Genomic DNA, 17,999 nt, shown 5'->3' with positions numbered 1-17,999 from the left:
AAACCTTGCAGGGAAATGGGCCCCCTGGGGCCCTTCCTAGGTGTGTGTGTGGTGATGCCCTGTCCTTGGAGTTCCCACTAATGCAGCCAGGAGGAACGAGGATCCATTTCCTGGATTTAAAAGTGGAGACCAAGAAAGGTTGAGTGATTTGTGCCAGTTCACATAGCCAGGCCTGACTCGAGCACCTGCACCCCCAAGCCCTGAGGTATATGGGGACAGATTTCCTGTCTGGTCACTTGGGTGACCTGTTTGAATTGGTTTTAACTACATATTCATTGCTTTTCTGCGGTTTTCTGGGCAGTCACTTGGCAGATGACCAATGTAGAATTCTTTGCAGCCAGACCACCTGAGTTCACCTTGGCCTCTGCTCCTTGCTGGCTGTGTGACGTTGAGTGAGTTCCTTAAACTCTCTGTGCCTCAGCAGCTTCAGCTCTAAAGTGGGAATAATCAGTCCTCCCACTTTAGAGGCTTGTAGCACAGAGGGAATGTGGGATTCCGCCACAGCACAGAGAAGGGTGGTCAGTATTGCCTGTGACCAGCTTGCTATCTGTCTCTCTCTCCAATACTCTCTTGGTTCTGTCTTCTGCTTTGCCTAGAACTTCTACGACAATATCAAATGACACAGGCGAGAGGAGCCCAGTTCCAAACTATCCCATGTCCCAGGGAGCCCATGAAAATGTTGGGGATTGGTAGGTCATGAAAACTTTGGGGAGGCCTCGCGGCTCTCCCAGAACCAGGGCTGACTTCGGTCATGGAGGGAAGGCAGGCATCTAACCTGGTGACAGGGTGGGTTCCTCCCTATATACCTGAATTACCTAGGAGACAGGCTTGAGCTCTGTAACAGAGAACCGGCTGAATGGAGACAAAAACGAGAAGGGGGAGGATTTCTTCTGTGCAAGAAGTCTAGGTAGGCAACCTAGGGCTACTTGGCCATCAGGGATCAGGGCTCCTTCGATTGTGTTGCCGTCCTTGACATGTGGATTCCATGTGCAAGATGGAGCGAGATAACTGCTCCTGCTCCTGTCTTCACATCAGCATTCCAGCCTGCAGGAAGGAGGAGAGGGGCAGGGGAGAACACATCCTTCCCTTTAAGGACACAACCCTGAAGTTGGCTCTGTCTCACGTGCTGAGAACCCTTAGTGCTGTCCAAGAGTAAGGCGGGTCCTTGTCCCTTTTGCTCACATCCCATTGGCCAGGGTCTAGTCACATGGTCCTCTGTAGCTGCAGCAGAGTTGGGGGAAGATAGACGTGGGAAGATGGGAATAGAAATCAGGGAAAGTCTAGCGAGTCTCTGCCACAAGCTCCTGGGGATGTGTGAGCACCTCCTAAAGCCATATTGTCTGCTCAGAACCTGTGGTCTGGAGATCGGGCCTTCCCAGGTGCTCTGGCCACCGCTTCCGGTTCCTTCTGAGGACAGGGAGGGGTCAGTGCCTCTGAGGAAGTGAATACCAGCAGCAAGGAGAGAGGGGGCGCACAGGGAGGCCCTTAGGCCACACTTCTTTCAGGTAGGGGACAAGAGCAGCACCGATGACTGCCAGCAAGCCTGGCCCCTCAGCTCATCTGCTTCTCTGCCACCTATTGGGGCAACCACCCAGCTGAGGCAGCGTGTGCCTGGTGCTGAAGGGCCCTGAGGCTGAAGGGTGGGGGTGCAGAAAGGTATGCTTAGGTTTCCGTTCAGATAGGGAACGCTCCAGGAAGTTAAAATCCACAGGGGCAGAATCGTCAGCTGATCGGCCAGCCAAGGTGGTGGAACTCATACGATCACTGCATGGCCTGGGGCACCACGGGAAGCTAGTCTGTGTACAGAGCAAAAGGGCTGGAAGGGCAAGTTTGGTTTTTTATTGTGGGAAAGTACACATAACATCGAGTTTACCACCTGAACCATTTTTAAGCGGCCAGTTGGGCGGCATTAAGTACATTCACGGTGGTGTGCAGCCATCGCCACCATGCGCGTCTAGAACTGCTCATCTTCCCCAGCGGAAAGTCTCTTCCCAATTAGACAGCAGCCCCCGTCCCCCGCCCCCAGACCGTGCGCCCCCCCCCCCCAATCCTACTCTCTGTCTCTAGGAAGCTGATGACTCTAGGCAGCTCATATAAACGAAATCATCCAGAATCTGTCCTTTTGTGTCTGGCTGATGTCACTGACCATAATGCCTTGTAAGTGCATCCGTGTTGTAGCAGGTGTCAGCACGTCCTTCCTTTTTAAGGCTGAATAACACTCCTGTGTGTGGATGGACCACTTTTCCTTTATCCGTTCATTCACTGGTGGACACTTGGGTTGCTTCTGCCTTTTGACTACTGTGCGTAGTGCTGCTGTGGACATGGATGTGCACATCTCTTGGAGACCCTGCTTCCAGTTCTTTTGGGCATGTGCCCAGATGTGGCGTTGCTGGCTCCTACGGTATGTTTAAATTTTTGAGGAACCCCCATGTGGTTTCCATAGAGGTTTCACCACTTCACATTCTCTGATGGGCTTGTTTTCACTGGAGAATTCTGGGCCCTCCCTGGAGCCTCTGAAGGCAGGCAAATATGTCGCATCGAACCTGGCTGGGCCTCGGGAGCCTCTGGGGGAGCATGGCAGAGTCCGGTGCCACCCCCTCCTGACTGAAGCTCTGACTGGGACTATGCGGTGTTCCATTCCCCAGGGATGGGGGGCATGGGGGCCCCTCTGGGTCTGGCATCCGCTGCTCTAGATTAGACTAAAGCACTGGGCCATCGAGTCACAAGGGATACAGGGGAAATTCACCCACCCGAGGGCAGTAGCTGAATCCAGTAAACACTGGTCCCTGCCACCTCAAGGAATCTAGACTTGTGTTTCCCTGGGTTCTAGAATTCTCCTTGAGTGGACTCTGATTACTGGGGACTTCCAATGCCCAGAGTCTGTGCGACTGTCTTTCTGCTGGCCTCACACAGTCCTTTGAGTCTGGATGGGGTGCTGGATAGGAAGCATCCCTTGACCTTGCTGGCAGCTGTCATGAGTCCCTGAGGCAGCCCTGGTGCCCTGGTCACAGCACAACAGGGGCAGCCACGCGTGGGCAGAGGAGGTCGCTGTGCGGGAGTTTGGGGAGAGGGTGCCGTGGTGGTGGTGGACGCTTTTCTGCTGTTACTGTTTTTGCCCAGAGCTGTTCCCTGCGGGAGCCACTTGACGTGTGCACAGATTGTACCAGGAACAAGGGGGGGAAGGAACGGAGGTGGGGGGGGGGGGAGCTGGGCTGTCCCTTTAAATCTGTTTTCTCTGTTTTATTTCCTTCTTTTATCCACCCTCCTCCCTCCACGAGCACAAGTGGCGGAGCTGTGAGGGCCCAGGAGCTGCAGTGACGGCGCCTCTGAAATATTAATGAGGCTGTTCTCTGCCTCGGCTCCTTCCCCCAGGCTCCCTCCCTCCCTCCCTGGTTGAATGCAGGCCTCATCCTTGGAGCCCTCCTTTCCCCTGTCGGGTGGTCGCCAAGGTGCGTCAAGCCAAGGGGAGGGGGCGGGGCCGGCAGGAGGGACGGGCCTGGTGGGGGAGGGGCGGCAGTTAAGGGCGAAAGTCGTGCCTGGGATCAGCATCACCGAGCGCTGGGCACCCACTCCCCGCTCCCCAACGGCTCCGCAGCCTGTGGGGCCTCCTGCTCTCCCCCTCTTGGGTCCCTGGGGCCCGGCCCAGGGTTCAGGTGCCCGGCGGTGGAGAGAGGAAGGGCCTGTTATTTGCAGGAGTCCCCACAGCGAGTCACAATGCTCAGGCCCCGGCCCCCCTGCTGCTGGCTCTGCCGGGAGGGCACGTGGTGGGCTGGCGTCAGGCAGAGCCGTGTGCCCTGGGATGGGACTCAGATGGGACTTGGTACTCAACAGGAGGGGTGCTTCTTGCCTCAGGGCGTGGCGTCTTGGGCCAGTTGGACTCACAGCTGGGGGTATTCTTGTTACCAGCTCACTGACAGGAGGGCTGAGGGCCCAGGGACTTCTAGCTGGTGCCGCTGGCCGGAATCCGTCCTCCCCAGGGAGGTGGCGGTGCCGGCAGCAAATGCCTGGTCACCAGTGTGGGGACAGATGTCCACTCAGCCCCCAGCAACAGCAGACTGCTGTCGGACAGTGGCTGCCATGGGACTGTGTCTCCACAACTGTGAACGGGGGCAAATTTTAATGCGTTGCAACCTCTCACTTGGGTGGGGCGGCAGATGGGATTCGTCCTCCATCCCTCGTCTCCCCTGTGAAGGCTGCTGGGTAGAGCACAGGACCGACCGCTAGGGAAGCAGAAGTGCGCTCTCTCTGGGCAGCCAAGGGGCTAAGCTGCCCGGGGTGGCCTGACTCTCTCCTCAGGGATGTGGAAGGCGAGGCCGGGAGGTCTGAGATGGAGAGAAGGCGTCTCCTTGCCTTCACAGAGTATCTGTGAGGATGCAATGAGGGAAGCACCTGGAGAGGCGTCTGGAGAGAGGGGAGCTTGGGAACAGAAGTGCCCCCACCTCATTCAGGAAGTTCCTAGCTGCCCAGGGCCTGGGGGGAGGGGCCAAGGAGGCCAAGTGGGTGAGTAGGGCAGATTAAGTCAGAGGTGCTGGGAGAACCCCCAAAGCCTGAGCAGCAGTGGCCAGGGAGGGCTGGCGCAGGGGGGAAGACTCACTCCTGGGTTTCCGGTTGGGTGGACGTGAGTCACTGGGCCCGGGGGCAAGAGGCCTCAGACGTCCAGGCCTGAACTGGAGCGATCTCCTGCTGTGCCCGGCAGCCCGCCCCCTCACCCCCCGGGTAGCAGCCTGTTGAAAGTCACAGAGCCAGGGAGAGGCGGCCCAGGGAGCCCACAGCAGGTCTGCTCCTGCCACCCCACCAATGCCGGCCAGATTGGACCAGGATGGAGCAATGGCCAGAAGGTCCAAGTCCCTCTCTGTGGAGGTTTTTCAATTCAGTGAAGCCAATTAAGGTTTGAGAGATGAAAGAGTACAGAAATGGTATGTTCCCTGCCCTTTTGGTGCCTACAGACCATTCTAGGCAGCCAGCCCAGGCCGGAAAGTCTCTGTCAGGCCTGCAGCACTGATAGGCCCGATCACTTCTGTTCTTGGCCATTTCGGCGATGGCTGCTGTCCTTATTCAGATGGAGGGAGGCCGTTGCCCAGGCTGATGGAGAACCCAGGGAAACAAGAGCCACTTGGTCTCTCCGGTGACCAGCATTCACTGGAGAGGGCCTTAGATGTTACTGATGGCTCCTGTACCCAAGAGTTAATGAAGAGGGAGGTTCGGAGGCGCACCGTCTCTGACTTGAGGGGCCCGAGCTGGGGGTAGCGGCGTTCCCGCTTGTCATCCCTACATCCCTGCTCTCCAGGATGGTGTTTCCCCCTCCCAAGGCTGCCATCGCCTCCTGGGCCTCCCACTCACTCCTCCAGGCCCCTGTCCCCACCCAGGGCTGACCACGCAGTGGGCTTCCCGCCTACTCAATAACCACGTGTCTCTAAGAGCTGACGCCCCAAGTGTGAGAAAGACGTGCTCACAGGTCGTTGCCATGCCAAGCAGAGAGAAGTAGGACTGCTTGTGAGATTCTAGACTCAGCAGCAATCGCTTTGGGCGGGGACTTTCTGGAGAATGGTCCACTCTGATGCGATGCCACTCAGATGCATCAGAAGCTATTAGGGGAGAGGGGACAGAAGGGTGTGCTGGCCAGGCTGTGCGCTACGGCAGGGCTAGCAGTGCCCTGGTCATACGTGGATGGCCCAGTGTGGGGCATAGCTGAACGGTCAGGGCAGGACAGGAGCTGGGGGTTCCCTTGGAAGAATGTGGCCTTTTGCTTCACCAGGCAGGGGAGGGCTGAAACGCGGGCAAGGCTTTCTGGAGGCCAGTGCAGCTTGGAGGCAGAGAGAGTGACAGCACCTGAACCAGGCGATGTGGTGACCAAGGATACTGAGGTGTGGTGCGACAGCCAGGCCAGCTGAGGGGCTGTGGTGAGGGCAGAAGGCCAGGCCTCGACTCCCCGCCCAGTCCCCTTACCGTGAGTCACCTTGCGCCCAGTCGGCCACAGCGCATCAGTTAGGAGCAGCTGTCTGGGCCACCGCTGTTGCTTAATGGAGGGCCACACTTGGGGGAACAGGGGCAGGGAGCAGGAGAGGGAGAGTGAAGCCACCCTTGGGTGAGTCCTGGTTGTCGGGGCAGGGGCGGGGCTGCCCCGAAGGGTGCGCCCTCCACCATGGTGAGCTGCTGGCTCCCAGCACATGCCCAAGAGCCCACCCACCCATGGGCCGTTGACTGGGTCACCCCTTGGAGCCCACCAGTGTCACGCGGGCGGAGCCGGGGGCCTTCCAACCGGGTCTTCTGCGAGTGGGCGTAGAGGCCCTGGCAGCTTGGTGGGGGCTGCGCGGACACCCAGCTTGTCCCTGGGGCCCCGGGGTCGAACCTGCAAGGTCTTGGAATACAGGCCAGTGGCCTGCCCGCCAAGGGCAGCAGCGCCCGGGGTGAGTGCTGGCCACTCGCCTCAGCCAGGGCTGGCCACTCTGCTCAGGCACAAGAGACTCGCAGATCTGCCAATGCCCCCCACCTACTGGCACCCACGGCGCCCACTGGTGAAGCCAAAGCCAGTGCCTCCACAAACAACCCGGCCCCACCCTCCCCGCAGCAGCCAACAGGCTACGGGGCTGGGGAGAGAGCCCAACCCCACCAGTTTCACCCAGGGAATGGCGAGGCAGGGGCAGGCAGGGGCAGGCAGGGGCAGCACCTCAGCAAAGGCGGGGAAGGAAGCAGGGGGATGACGGCCCTGGGTGTCTGGAGAGGACCGGGGAGCATGAGTGACAGTCAAAAGCTGCCGTCACGGCCTCCAGTGCCTCCCGGGTGTCCCTACGGCTCTGGCCCTTCACCCAGCCACGGGCAGAGTGATTCCTGCTGGGCCAGCCCGGGCGGGTGGTGCGTTCACAGAGCACCCCAGCAGGAGCCCGCCCTGCCCCGGAGCCTCGCTTCCTTCAAGTCCCCTGAGCTCCAGGGGCACCCCCGCAGCCCCCACGCCCACCCCCTTGCAGCCCCTCCCTCGTCTCCCAGCTTCTGCCCCTACAGTCCGACATCACCCAGCAGCCCTCTGCTCGGTGGTGGCCTTTGCCACTCATGGCCCTGTGGCATCTGCATCCTCGTTCCCCCACCGCCCTGTCCTGTCACCTGCCTCCTTCCTAGTGTCAGAACCCTCTTCCCTCCGGAAGAATGGCTCCCTCCTCCACCCTGGCCCCCAACCGAAACTGCACCCCCACTGCTCTGAAGCTGTTATGCCCATCTCTCCCACCAGCGGGACCTGCTAGGTGCCCATCTCCAGCAGAGGTGGCCAGTGCGGGCATACAGTAGATGCTCAGTAAAGATTGGTCAGATGGTGAACAGCAGGGACAGGAGGTGGGGAGATGCGTGGGAGCAGGAGAGGACGGTGCATTCATGTGTCTACCATCTTGTTCCCACATCTTCCGGCAATGAAGGCTGCTCTGTGCAGAAAGTGTCTAGAGAATTAACACTTAGGTGCCCAAACTTTTAAAACCTGGCTCATCTTGGATGGCCATTTGCTGAGGTGCCTCTCTGTCTTCCAGACCTCTCTGGCAGGGACTGCCTTAAGTACGTGAGATTTTTCTTGACAGCATGGGGCCAGGGCCCAGAGGAACTGAGGCCTCCATCATGTTCTGAGCCTCCTCAGGCCTGTGGGTGTGGGGGAGTGGACCTTCTTTCCCAGAAATCTTGGTCTCATCCCTTGAAGACTGTGGCGCGTCCCAGCTCCTGGCGTCCGCTGGCCTCAGAGAGAGGTGGGAGCCTGCTGAGAGCAGAGGCCACAAGCTCTGGGCTGTTGTGTTTTCATGGGCGGTTCTAGATCAAAAACCTGGATTGGTGGCCAAGTTCTGCTTCCAAGGGGATCCTTCTGAGCCAGGAGCTTTCCCAAAGGTGAGGGATCAGGCCCAACTGAGCCACGTTGCCAGGAGGCTTCTTTGCTGGTGTGAAGGCCAAGGCTCTGTGCGCTGAGACTGGTTCAGCCCCGGGAGCTTAACCCACAGCCTTGGGGGATGCTGCCACTCATGCAGGCCGCGAGCTGGGGATGAGAGGTAGGGAGAGACCAGCAGGAGAAGCTCGGGGCCCAAGACGGGGCAGCCCAGCAGGCCCCCGTGGTCCATGCCACCAGACCCTGTGAAGGCTGCGGGCAGGGCAGCCAGGGTGCCGGAGGTTCCTCAGGCAGGTGGGGGTGGTGGCAGCAGGGTGTGGGGACAGTGAGAAGGAGGACAACTTCGTGATGCTCTGAAGAGGAGGAAGGCGGTGTGGCCTGGGAGTTGGCCGGCTGCTGTTAATTTGGGGAGACCCCGGCTCCTTACTTTGTCATCTGGAGGGCAGAAGGGTGTGGAGGGGAGTGGGTGGCACTGTGCTGTGGGGCAGGGTGATGGAGAAGTCACAGTGACCGTGGCTGCTTTCCGCTTTCTCCTCCACCCTCCGCTTCCACTCCCTTCCTCCCTCCTTCCTTCCCCCTCCCTCTCCCCATCTCCCCACCCCCACCCCCACCCCCCTTCCTTCCTTGCCCCAGACCCCAGGTACCCTCAGGACAGCTGAAACACCGTGCGCGCTAAGCCTTGACCTAGCGCCCAGCTGGCTGTGTCCATGGCTTGGCCTGTTCCCTGGAACCCTGCGCAGCCCCGGGCCTGAAACCTTGAGCCGCAGAGGCGGTGCCAGAAGACCACTGCCGCCAGGGATTTATAGCATGCCGGCTGCACAGGGCGAGTCTTAATCAGGCAAGCGCGGGAACGTGATGGAGCAGACAAGGAAAGCTCGAGGTTGGGCACCGGCGCAGATAACCCAGTCGTGCCAGGGCAAGACCAGCCACTATTCAATCCTGACGCATCGCCCCTGCTTCGGTGTGGGTTCCCAGGTGGATTGGGGGGCAACAGGTCCTTCCCCACGCGGCCAGCACTCCCAGCTTGGGTGCTCGTGGTGGGCAGGACAGGGGGACGACCTGGCAGGTGGGCCTGGTGGGCCATGAGGGCCAGTGGCCCAGCCCGGGAGGGGAATTTTGCACTCAGTGAGTCTTGTCTCGGACTGAGAGCAGATTTGCAGAGAACGTTCCAGAAGAGTGCACCTTGGTTTCATCTCAACCGTGCCCTGGGCTTCTCACCTCCTTCTCCCCAGGTGTCTGTGCTTGGGCACTTCCCCACTGCTGCCACTGCGGCTGCACCTCACCCAGGCGCTGGGACCTCGGGTGGCCGCCTGCCCCCAGCTGAGGCCGCACCTTGGAGAACGCCCCCCCACCCCGCACCACAGGCAGGATGGGTGATGTGGCCAACAGTTCCATCGAGTTCCACCCCAAACCCCAGCAGCAGCGGGAGGCCCCCCATGCAGGCGGCTTTGGGTGCACGCTGGCCGAGCTGCGCTCCCTCATGGAGCTCCGAGGGGCTGAGGCACTGCAGAAAGTCCAGGAAACCTACGGGGATGTGGGCGGGCTCTGCAGGAGGCTGAAGACCTCGCCCACGGAGGGTAAGTCTACCGGGTGGCTGTGCACCAGGGATGCAGGCACCCCACCGCCCCACGCTCCTCCCTGAAGATGTTCCCTAGCCCCTGGGCAGGCCCCGTCAAGGGCTGGGTGGGCTTGCAGCAGCTTCCCAGAGGCACCGTAGACCACAGCCATGACCGTGACTGCCCGTGCGCTCCCTGGGCGGCCGTTTCCCCCGGAGTGGGACATGCTCCTCGTGGGGCAACCTGATCCCCTGCACTGGCGCCTCCGTAATCAGCAGTTGCCACTTGCATCTCTTCTTTGGATTAAATAGAAATGCAACGACAGAGAAGAGGAAGGGAGAAGCCGGCCGAAGCGCACATGCTGGAGGGATGGGCCCCAAACTGAAACCCCAGAAGCTCTTCCAAGAGACGAGCAGGGCGGCCCCTGACCGAGTGTTCCCGGTTCCCCATGTGCTCGGCCCTTTGTGCAGTTAAGGGGAACAGGAAGAGGAGGAAGGGCATAGGGTTCGATCCTCTGGGGAGGGGCTGCGGGGGGGGCGGGATGGAGTGCCGAGGGGAGGGGGCACCAGTGCAGGCTCAGGTCCAAGTCTGACACCAGCTACAGGGAGCCTCTAGGAAGCCTGGGGTGTGTCCTTTAGAAAGTTCTAGGAGTGGAGGCCTGATTGCCATCTTGGGTGGCCCCTGTGCCCTGTGGCCTCTGCCCTGCCCTGCACCAGCTCTCCCCAGTCCCGCCCACTGGGGCTGCTGGAGGACCGGGACCCCCGGGAGCCAGGCTTGGGCCCAGATCCCACAAGCTGGAGTGTTTCTGGCCCAGCTGCCGCCTCCCTGGCAGGGCTGCGGGGCGGTCCCAGCCCGGTGCCAGGCCTGTGCCCGGCCAGTGCTGATGAATCGCCTCAGCTCGTGTCTCGGCGCTCACACCTTCGTCCACCCAGGGCCCTGGCCGTCACCCTTGTCTCCTGCTCCCTGGCTCCATCTGTCTGCAGGTGACGCCTGGGCTGGAACAGAGTGGAGATGCCCCCTTCCCCTCCCCATAGAGGAGGTGGGTCTGAGGCCTGGTGAGAGGGCACCCACGCAGCCAGGTCAGGAGCTCTGAGGGGCCGCCCGGGTCTCTCTTGCTCTGTGCTCTAAAGGGACCCAGCCTGGTGTGGGGGTGTGGGATGTGTGATCGGGGCAGATGGCTTGGCTCAGGGCCAGAGGCTCTCTCTCCTTCTCTCCTCCTTGCCCATCCCTGCCACCGAATTGGGGCGGAGAGGGTGGGGGGGCCAAGGTAGCCGGCCATTTAGCCACAAGGGCTCTGGCCTCTTCCAGATAAAAGGAAGCAGATGGGCTTCAGCTGGCAGCTCTTTCCTCTGCCTGTCAGGCCTTGTTAAATATTTAAAATGTCAAGGCCCCTGGGAACGTGCCTGATTCTGCCACAGAGGCTCTGGCGCTCACCCGATGCCTGTGGAGGGGCAGGAATAAAGAAGGGCAGGTGCCCAGGTGGGTGGCCCGGCCCCAACAGAGGGAGCTAGCCAGGTCTGGTCTGCATCCCGAAGAATGAGCGGTTCGAGGACCGCCCTCCCCTCTCCAACCCCGGGAGCCCTCAAGGCCCAAGAGCTCTCACCTGGACCTTCCCGCGTCTGCTCAGACACAGTGACCTGAACTGGGTCGGGGGCAGCTTAGCTGAGTCCCAGGCCCCACGCACAGCCCCTGGCAAGGTGGACAGTCTCGGGGGTGCCAGCAAACTGGTGCTTTGGGGAGGGTGAGCAGGCCAGGGAGGGGCGTGCTATGTTGGAGGAGGAGACTTGGTCATCTCCTGGCAATAAACACGCCAATGCGCGCCACCTTTTTAGTGATCCAAGAGGTTTCCAGAAGCCGGGGAGCCTGGGCCTTAGTCCAAGCTGGGGGGACCTGGGTCCCGGCCCTTCCCTTGTTTGGCCTCCACTGACACTCATGGAAAGGAGGGGCAGATTAGCCAAGAGCCGCACAATGAGGTCCTAATCCAATTCTGATGGCATCTGGCCTCTGCTCTGGGCAGGGTGCCCATCTGTGTCCATGCCAACCGCCGGCCACTGCCCCTGCACCCAGGACCTGGGCCACCTTGGGGGCCTGCTGGACCAGTGTATGCTCAGAACCAGAGGGGCTGCCGCTGCCTTAGTTGCCCCAGCGAGTGCTTTGGCGACGGCAGCTCTCCAGACCTCTGAGTCCACAGGAAGGCCAAGGCCTCCGGCTGGTCTAGAGCAAGGGAGAGAGAAGCATTGCTGCAGCCGCAGGGGCGAACCAAGGCCAAGTGACAGGCTGAGGGAAGGAGGGAGGGAGGGAGCTCCTGGGGAAGGGGACCAGCTGGGTGTGGGGCAGGGCGGGCAGGGGAGGCAGGATGCAGATTTTCCGACGTGAAGAATACCCATGCGCTCTCTAGGGGTGGGGGCCACTCTCGGGGGCTCCAGATCCGCGCCCTTTCCCACGGCAGGGGTAGTGGAGACCCTGGGTGCCTGGGAGATTCAGGGTTCGAGGCCCTTCCTAGTATTAAGCCCACTTTTCAGGTCTCCTGTAGGTCAAGAGAGTGGGACGTGGGCCCTCATCTGGGTCCCCGGCCCTTAGGAGCTGAGGTCCTGAGCTTCTCCCAGACACCCAACTGGGAGGCCATAGCCTCCAGAAACTTGAGCCGTGGCTGGGCCCAGGCGCCGGGAAGAAGGGCAGAGACAGCTGTGGCTCCTGCGGGGTGGGGAGGACAGTGTGCCGTCATGGCCTAGCTCGAGGGACGTGCCAGGCGGTGCGTCTGGGGACTTTTGCTCTTGTCAGTCCTTCCACCCCGAGGGGCTCCACCCTCCCCTCCCCCTCCCCGAAAGCCACCTTTCCCACCCAGCACACACCCACCCTCCTTCCTTCCAGCTCCTTTGCACTACACCCAGCACTTTCTTGTTCTCTAGTCATCTGGGACCAGGTCTTGTGTGGCTTTCCAAGCCAGCAGGGAGCACCCTACGGGCCCCACCGTCACCACCCCCACCTCGCGCCCCTCCCCACTGGAGGCCTGGGGACTTGCAGCTACTCAGGGCTGGGAACTGCAAGCCACTGTCTGTCCACGAGGGGTCAGTATAGGGCCAGGCACTTAGGGGCAGAGAAGCCAGAAAGGCCTTTGGGGGGCAGGGGCCTGTGGATGGGCTTGAAAGGAAGCAAAATCCTGAGGGCTGAGGGCGGGACCACAGACTGTGTCATCCCATTTGCTTGCCTCTGGGGAAGATAGCCAAGTGGGAGTCCAGCCTTCAGAGGCAGTGGCCTGGATGCCAGTCCCACGTGGAAGCTTTTGGTGCCTTCAGGAATGGGCCTGAGGAGACTCACGATCTAGAAGCAGAGACCCAGAGGCCTTGGTGCAGGCCTGGTAGGAAGTGGGTCATCCCAAGAACGAGAAGTCAGGGCCCACCTTGCAAAGCTGGCCCCTCTGTGGGTGTTGATTCTGAGCCACTGCATAAAGCAGCCCGCCCTCTCTCCCTGCCTCGCAGCCCACACACAGCGCTTGTCGAGGATGCAGAGGGGACTGGATGGTCCAGCCCTTCCTTGTGCTCGGGCAGCACGTTTTCACCCCCAGGGTTTGCAGAAGGGCCCCAGTGCAGGCCAGTGCAGCTGCTGCTTTCCAGGAGCTTTCGGTCTAGAGGGAAAGACAGGCACGGAGAAAGGAGCAGGGGGATGCAGGGCTGGCCTTTCCCATCCTCTCCTTCTGTGCCTCTGCTCCACGTCCCCCCCCACTGCGCAGGCCTGGCCGACAACGCCAACGACTTGGAGAAGCGCAGGCAGATCTACGGGCAGAACTTCATCCCTCCCAAGCAGCCCAAGACCTTCCTACAGCTGGTGTGGGAGGCCCTGCAGGATGTGACCCTCATCATCCTGGAGGTGGCTGCCATCGTGTCCCTGGGCCTCTCATTCTATGCGCCTCCGGGAGAGGAGAGTGAAGGTGAGGGGCAGGGCCGGGAAGGGCAGTGAAGGAGGACCTGGCAGGACGTGGGCAGCAGCACAGAAGGCCCGGCAGGAGGGGAGGGATGGAAACTGAGACTACGGAGGGTCACAGACTGTCCCAGCCCCAGCCGGTGGAGGGACTCCTCTGCCACGTCTGCCCTTCCCTTCTGTCCTCGGGCACAGCGTGCGGGAATGTGTCGGCTGGGGCAGAAGACGAAGGGGAGGCAGAAGCGGGCTGGATCGAGGGGGCCGCCATCCTGCTGTCTGTCATCTGTGTGGTCCTGGTCACGGCCTTTAACGACTGGAGCAAGGAGAAGCAGTTCCGGGGCCTGCAGAGCCGCATCGAGCAGGAGCAGAAGTTCACCGTCATCCGGAACGGGCAGCTCCTCCAGGTCCCCGTGGCCGCGCTGGTGGTCGGGGACATCGCCCAGGTCAAGTATGGTGAGAGCGCCCATCGCCACCCATGCTGTGAAGGAGCTCAGCTCCCATTTCAGGGGGAGGACGGACCAGAGGAGCCCCACCCCGCCATCCCCCAGCGCAGGCCTTCTCCTGGGAGCACGTGGGGTGGGAGGCTGGAGGCGGGGAGCTCGGGCAGGAGGCAGGTGAAGACGGAGAGCTTCAGCAGCTTCAGGACCACAACAACAGGCTGTCCCCACAGGCACGGCAGGGCACTTCTGTGGGCCCCATTCCCTGGAAGCTGGGCGGCTGGGCTAGGGCTTGGTGGGTACCCCCAGAAAGCAGGAGACTGAAGGAGGAGGGCCGCACACCTGACGGGACCTCCTCTTGGGGAGATGGGAAGCATCGGGGAGGAAGGGCACCTGGACGCATGGTCTGTGGTTCTGGGTGCCTGGCCGGCCTTAGGAGACCTGCTGCCCGCCGACGGCGTGCTCATCCAGGGCAACGACCTCAAGATCGATGAGAGCTCCCTGACGGGCGAATCAGACCACGTGCGCAAGTCGGCAGACAAAGACCCCATGCTGCTGTCAGGTGAGCCCAGCGGGACCAGTGTCCCTGCTCCTGGGAGGCCCAAGCCAAAACCTGTTGGTGCTGAGCGTGCCTCCCACCCAGCGGTGCAGATCTCTGTCTCAGTCTCTCTGTGTTGCTGTGCCAGGCACTCATGTCATGGAAGGTTCTGGAAGAATGGTGGTGACAGCCGTTGGTGTGAACTCGCAGACAGGCATCATCTTTACATTGCTTGGAGCGGGCGGAGAGGAGGAGGAGAAGAAGGAGAAGAAAGGTAAGGGGACACTCTCTCCTCCACGTCTACCTGCTGACGTCCCCGTGCTGGCCCAGTCCCTGGCTCTGGCACTGGGGAGAACCAGCCCTCAGGGGCTGGGAGCCCAAACCCTTTCTTCTGATTCCTTTTGGAGACCCCTCTTTTGGGGTGTTTGCTCCAGAGACAGCAGGTTGGGGGCCCCCCAGTTTGGTGTGAGGCAGTTTCCCTAAGATGGCTCTTCCTCGAAGGCTTTGGGGGGTGTGTGCCAGGGTGCGGGGAGTGCCCTGCCTGGATAGGAATGAGGTTGGAGGGCCAGGGACCAGCCACCCTGGCTTGGAGGTATTCAGCCTGCATGCTGAGGTGCTGAGGGTCCCAGGCCAACATGGCAGCTAGGGAAACACAGGCCATGCAGCCAGAGGTGGAGGGCCCCGAAGCAGAAGGGACTGGACACCCCAAAGGACATCCAGGGACAGAGGAAGCTGAGATGGGGCCAGGGTGCTTACCCCAAGAGGAAGCTGTGTTGAGGGACAGACGTCTTCTGAGAGTCCAGCTCTGTATCCACCCCGGCCTCCCTGGCACATGGCTACCCAGCTGCCTCCTCTTGCCACCGTCCTGAGCTCCAGGCATGGCCGGTGCCCCCGCCACTGCTCAGAACAGGGCTTACAGAGATCTGAAGCTGCCCCTAGCATCTCCCGCCACCCACATCCCAGTCAGGACCCTGGTCCCTTCCACAACTCGGGCCTGCATCTGCTCACAACTCACCTTGCTCTGACCTGAGTCTCCCCTCAGGCCACTCCTGCCATCAAACCAGGAGAGGAATGACGTTTTCTAGATGTGCAACCCACCTCTGAGTGAAGCCACCTGAGCCACACCAGGCCCCCTCCCTGCAGGGCTCAGCCCAGTGTCTCTCCACAGTCAGCACCCTGGGGCCCACAAGAGGGCAAGTGGGTGCGTAGGCAGGCCCTGGGCCTCCTCCGGGCTGGGTTGGAGTCCCTGGTGGCCCTCCAGCGGCACCCTGATTCCACATTCCTTCCCGGGCTCATCCCCTCCCACTAGGTCCCTTGCATGTCACTGTCCTTCAGAACTTGTCCTAGGCCCCTTCTTTTTGACCTTGACAAGACCCCTCCAGCCCCCCAGTTCTCCCCAGCCCCGGCTCCTCTTCCCCGCTTGCTGTGCCACTTAGGAGTCAGAGGAGGGGAGCCCTGAGGGGCCCTGCAGGGGGAGCTGAGAGGGGTTGGCGGCACCCACAGCCCCTCACCTCACCCCCATTCCCCTCTGCCTCTCCATCCTCCTGTGGGCTCAATGCTCCTTGTCCACCAAGGGCACTGCTGCTCCCCACCCGTTTCTTGCTTTCTGGCCTTGACGGCTTTTCGTCCTTCTCTTTGGGCTGACCTCTTTCCCCTCATCCTCCCCTCCCTCGGCTCCTAGCCCCTTTCAGGCCAGGCCCAGTCCTTGTCTTCCCACAGTGCTCATCTCAAACCTGCCTCCTCCCTCCTCCAGAAGGTGCCCACGGCCCCAGGGCAACACCCCCTCAGTGTGCTGTATTGTCATCCACCGTGTGTCTACACGTGTCTCCCCTGCCCCAGCCCCAGAAGTCTCCTTTACCTCTGAACGCTCCCACAAGGCCCAACTGACACCCCACTGGGGCTGGAGGGGGCCTCTCCCTCCTCCCTGGGACCCCCAGAGCAGACCCCGGTGCCTGGGAGTCACCTGGCCTCCAGTCTGTGTCCCTGGCTCCCAAGCGACATGAGCTGTTGGGTCGCGTGTCTGCAGGAGGAGCGTGTGCGCGGAGCCTGACCCCCGAGCCCGCAGCCACTTAGCGGCCGGCTCTCCTGGGCCCTCCCAGAGGTGCAGGCCTTCCTGGCCTTGGAAACCGGAGGCAAGGCCAGCACCGTTTACCTTGGCCTGGGGCAGCTGGTCACGGCCACAGTCCCTAGCAGCCAGCTGCGGGCTTTGTGGTAGCAGAGCACACCTGTGCAGGAGCCCCCACACAGGTGCACCCGGGGCCTAGCCCGTCCCATGCCCCTGCCGTTCCCTCCAGTGCTGTGGGTGCCCAGCACCCAGCCCAGTGCCCCGAGCCTGGCCGATTCCTCGTCTCGCTCCTTATCCTCTAAAGTGCACACAGAGCTGACTGCTGGCCGTGCTGCACAGAAAGCTGGTCTCCAGGCCACCGGGGCTTAGGAACCATCGAGGCAACCCACCCCCCGTGCTGGTTCTAGGGGAAAAACCCATCCCGACTGGGGGGCCCTGCTTGAGGCAGCAGAGCCGGGACCAGACACCTGGCAGCTCTCATTACCCACGGTGACCGCCCTTCCAGAAACCTCCCGCTGCCGACCATACATAAGCCAAGGTCTGTCCAGGGCTGACCTGCGGGTTCACTGGAGGGCTTGAGACAAGGCCCTCTTCCCCCGCCTGCCCCCTCCCCCCTCACTGGCTGGCTGCACTGTCTGTGCCCCGCTGTCCCGTGTGCACGCGTGCGTGCGTGTGTGTGTGTGTGTGTGCCAGGGCCACGTGGGTGTTCTCAAGTCTCCGTGTCTGTCGTTCCTCTCCCGTTGTAGGCAAGCAGCAGGATGGGGCGATGGAGAGTAGCCAGACCAAAGGTAATGCGCGCCCTGCGCTCAGGATGGATGGCAGAGGGTGTGGCGTGGGGTGGGGGGCCGCCCGCCTCCGTTACAGGAGCAGCACCTGGAGGCCAGGTGAGTGCGGTGAGGCGGCTGGTCTGCAGACCCCGCTGGAAGGACACAGGGATGGCCTGTGAGCCGACATCCTGGTGAGGAAACTGAGGCTCTGGAAGGGTGACTCACCCAAGACCTAATCAGGTCTGTGGGTTTCCCGCTTCAGCTGCCTTTCTGCTGAGCCCTTGAGGCCTGCTCCCCTCTCAGCCGGTGGGGGCTGGTACTCTGTGGCCGGGCTGACGGGTTGTAGGTGCTGGGAATCCAAAGCTGGATACAGCGTGGTCCGGGCCCTTAGGAAGTCACGGTCCAGAGAGATGAGTCCAGGTCACTGCTCACGTGCAATGTGGGACCCGGAACACAGGCAAACGGCTGAGTCCAGAGGTCGGCTGGGGTTGGGAGGGCATTTGGGACAGGAGGACAGTCCCTGAGGACAGGCCAGGACCCCGGGCAGGGACAGGGAGGGGCAGTCAGTGGGATAGAGGCTAGAGTGGCCCGGCTGGGTGGGACCTTGTGTGTCGCTGATGCTGTGGCCTGAGGCTGTGGAAAAAAGAGGCCACTGATGAGTGGTCTCAGGCAGCCAAGGGGAGAAGGGATGGGCGGGGAGAGGGAGCAAGAGGGATCAGTTGACACTGCACCAAGAGCCCCATTGGGTGAAGACAAGGATGAGTGGCAGATTAGGGTGCCCCCTCCGGGTGGTGGATGCCTAAGATTACGTGGGGCAGAGGCGGGGGGTTGGGGGGTAGGGGACACACCACCACCATGTCAGGGCC

The 17,999-nt window shown here is 61.6% G+C and overlaps 1 protein-coding gene across 15 annotated transcripts in view; it reads left to right on the top strand.

Annotated features, from left to right (window-relative positions):
* The first annotated feature begins 9,221 nt into the window (after nt 1-9,221).
* Nucleotides 9,222-17,999, top strand: part of ATP2B3 (ATPase plasma membrane Ca2+ transporting 3) — a 41,403-nt gene continuing 32,625 nt past the window's right edge. For 5 of the 15 annotated variants that reach the window (XM_057717955.1, XM_057717949.1, XM_057717945.1 and 2 more), the window contains exons 1-6: nt 9,222-9,429; nt 13,139-13,336; nt 13,522-13,779; nt 14,200-14,325; nt 14,450-14,575; nt 17,113-17,154. In XM_057717955.1, the coding sequence (XP_057573938.1) occupies nt 9,222-9,429; nt 13,139-13,336; nt 13,522-13,779; nt 14,200-14,325; nt 14,450-14,575; nt 17,113-17,154 (958 nt within the window). Of the gene's footprint in view, nt 9,430-13,138; nt 13,337-13,521; nt 13,780-14,199; nt 14,326-14,449; nt 14,614-15,875; nt 15,896-17,080; nt 17,155-17,999 lie in introns of all 15 variants that reach the window. The other 10 variants (XM_057717946.1, XM_057717948.1, XM_057717952.1 and 7 more) reach the window with 7 other exon arrangements.

This window comes from Hippopotamus amphibius, chromosome X, assembly GCF_030028045.1.
Source record: "Hippopotamus amphibius kiboko isolate mHipAmp2 chromosome X, mHipAmp2.hap2, whole genome shotgun sequence".
NCBI classification, from domain to species: domain Eukaryota; kingdom Metazoa; phylum Chordata; class Mammalia; order Artiodactyla; family Hippopotamidae; genus Hippopotamus; species Hippopotamus amphibius.
This window is presented reverse-complemented; position numbering and strand designations above follow the sequence as displayed.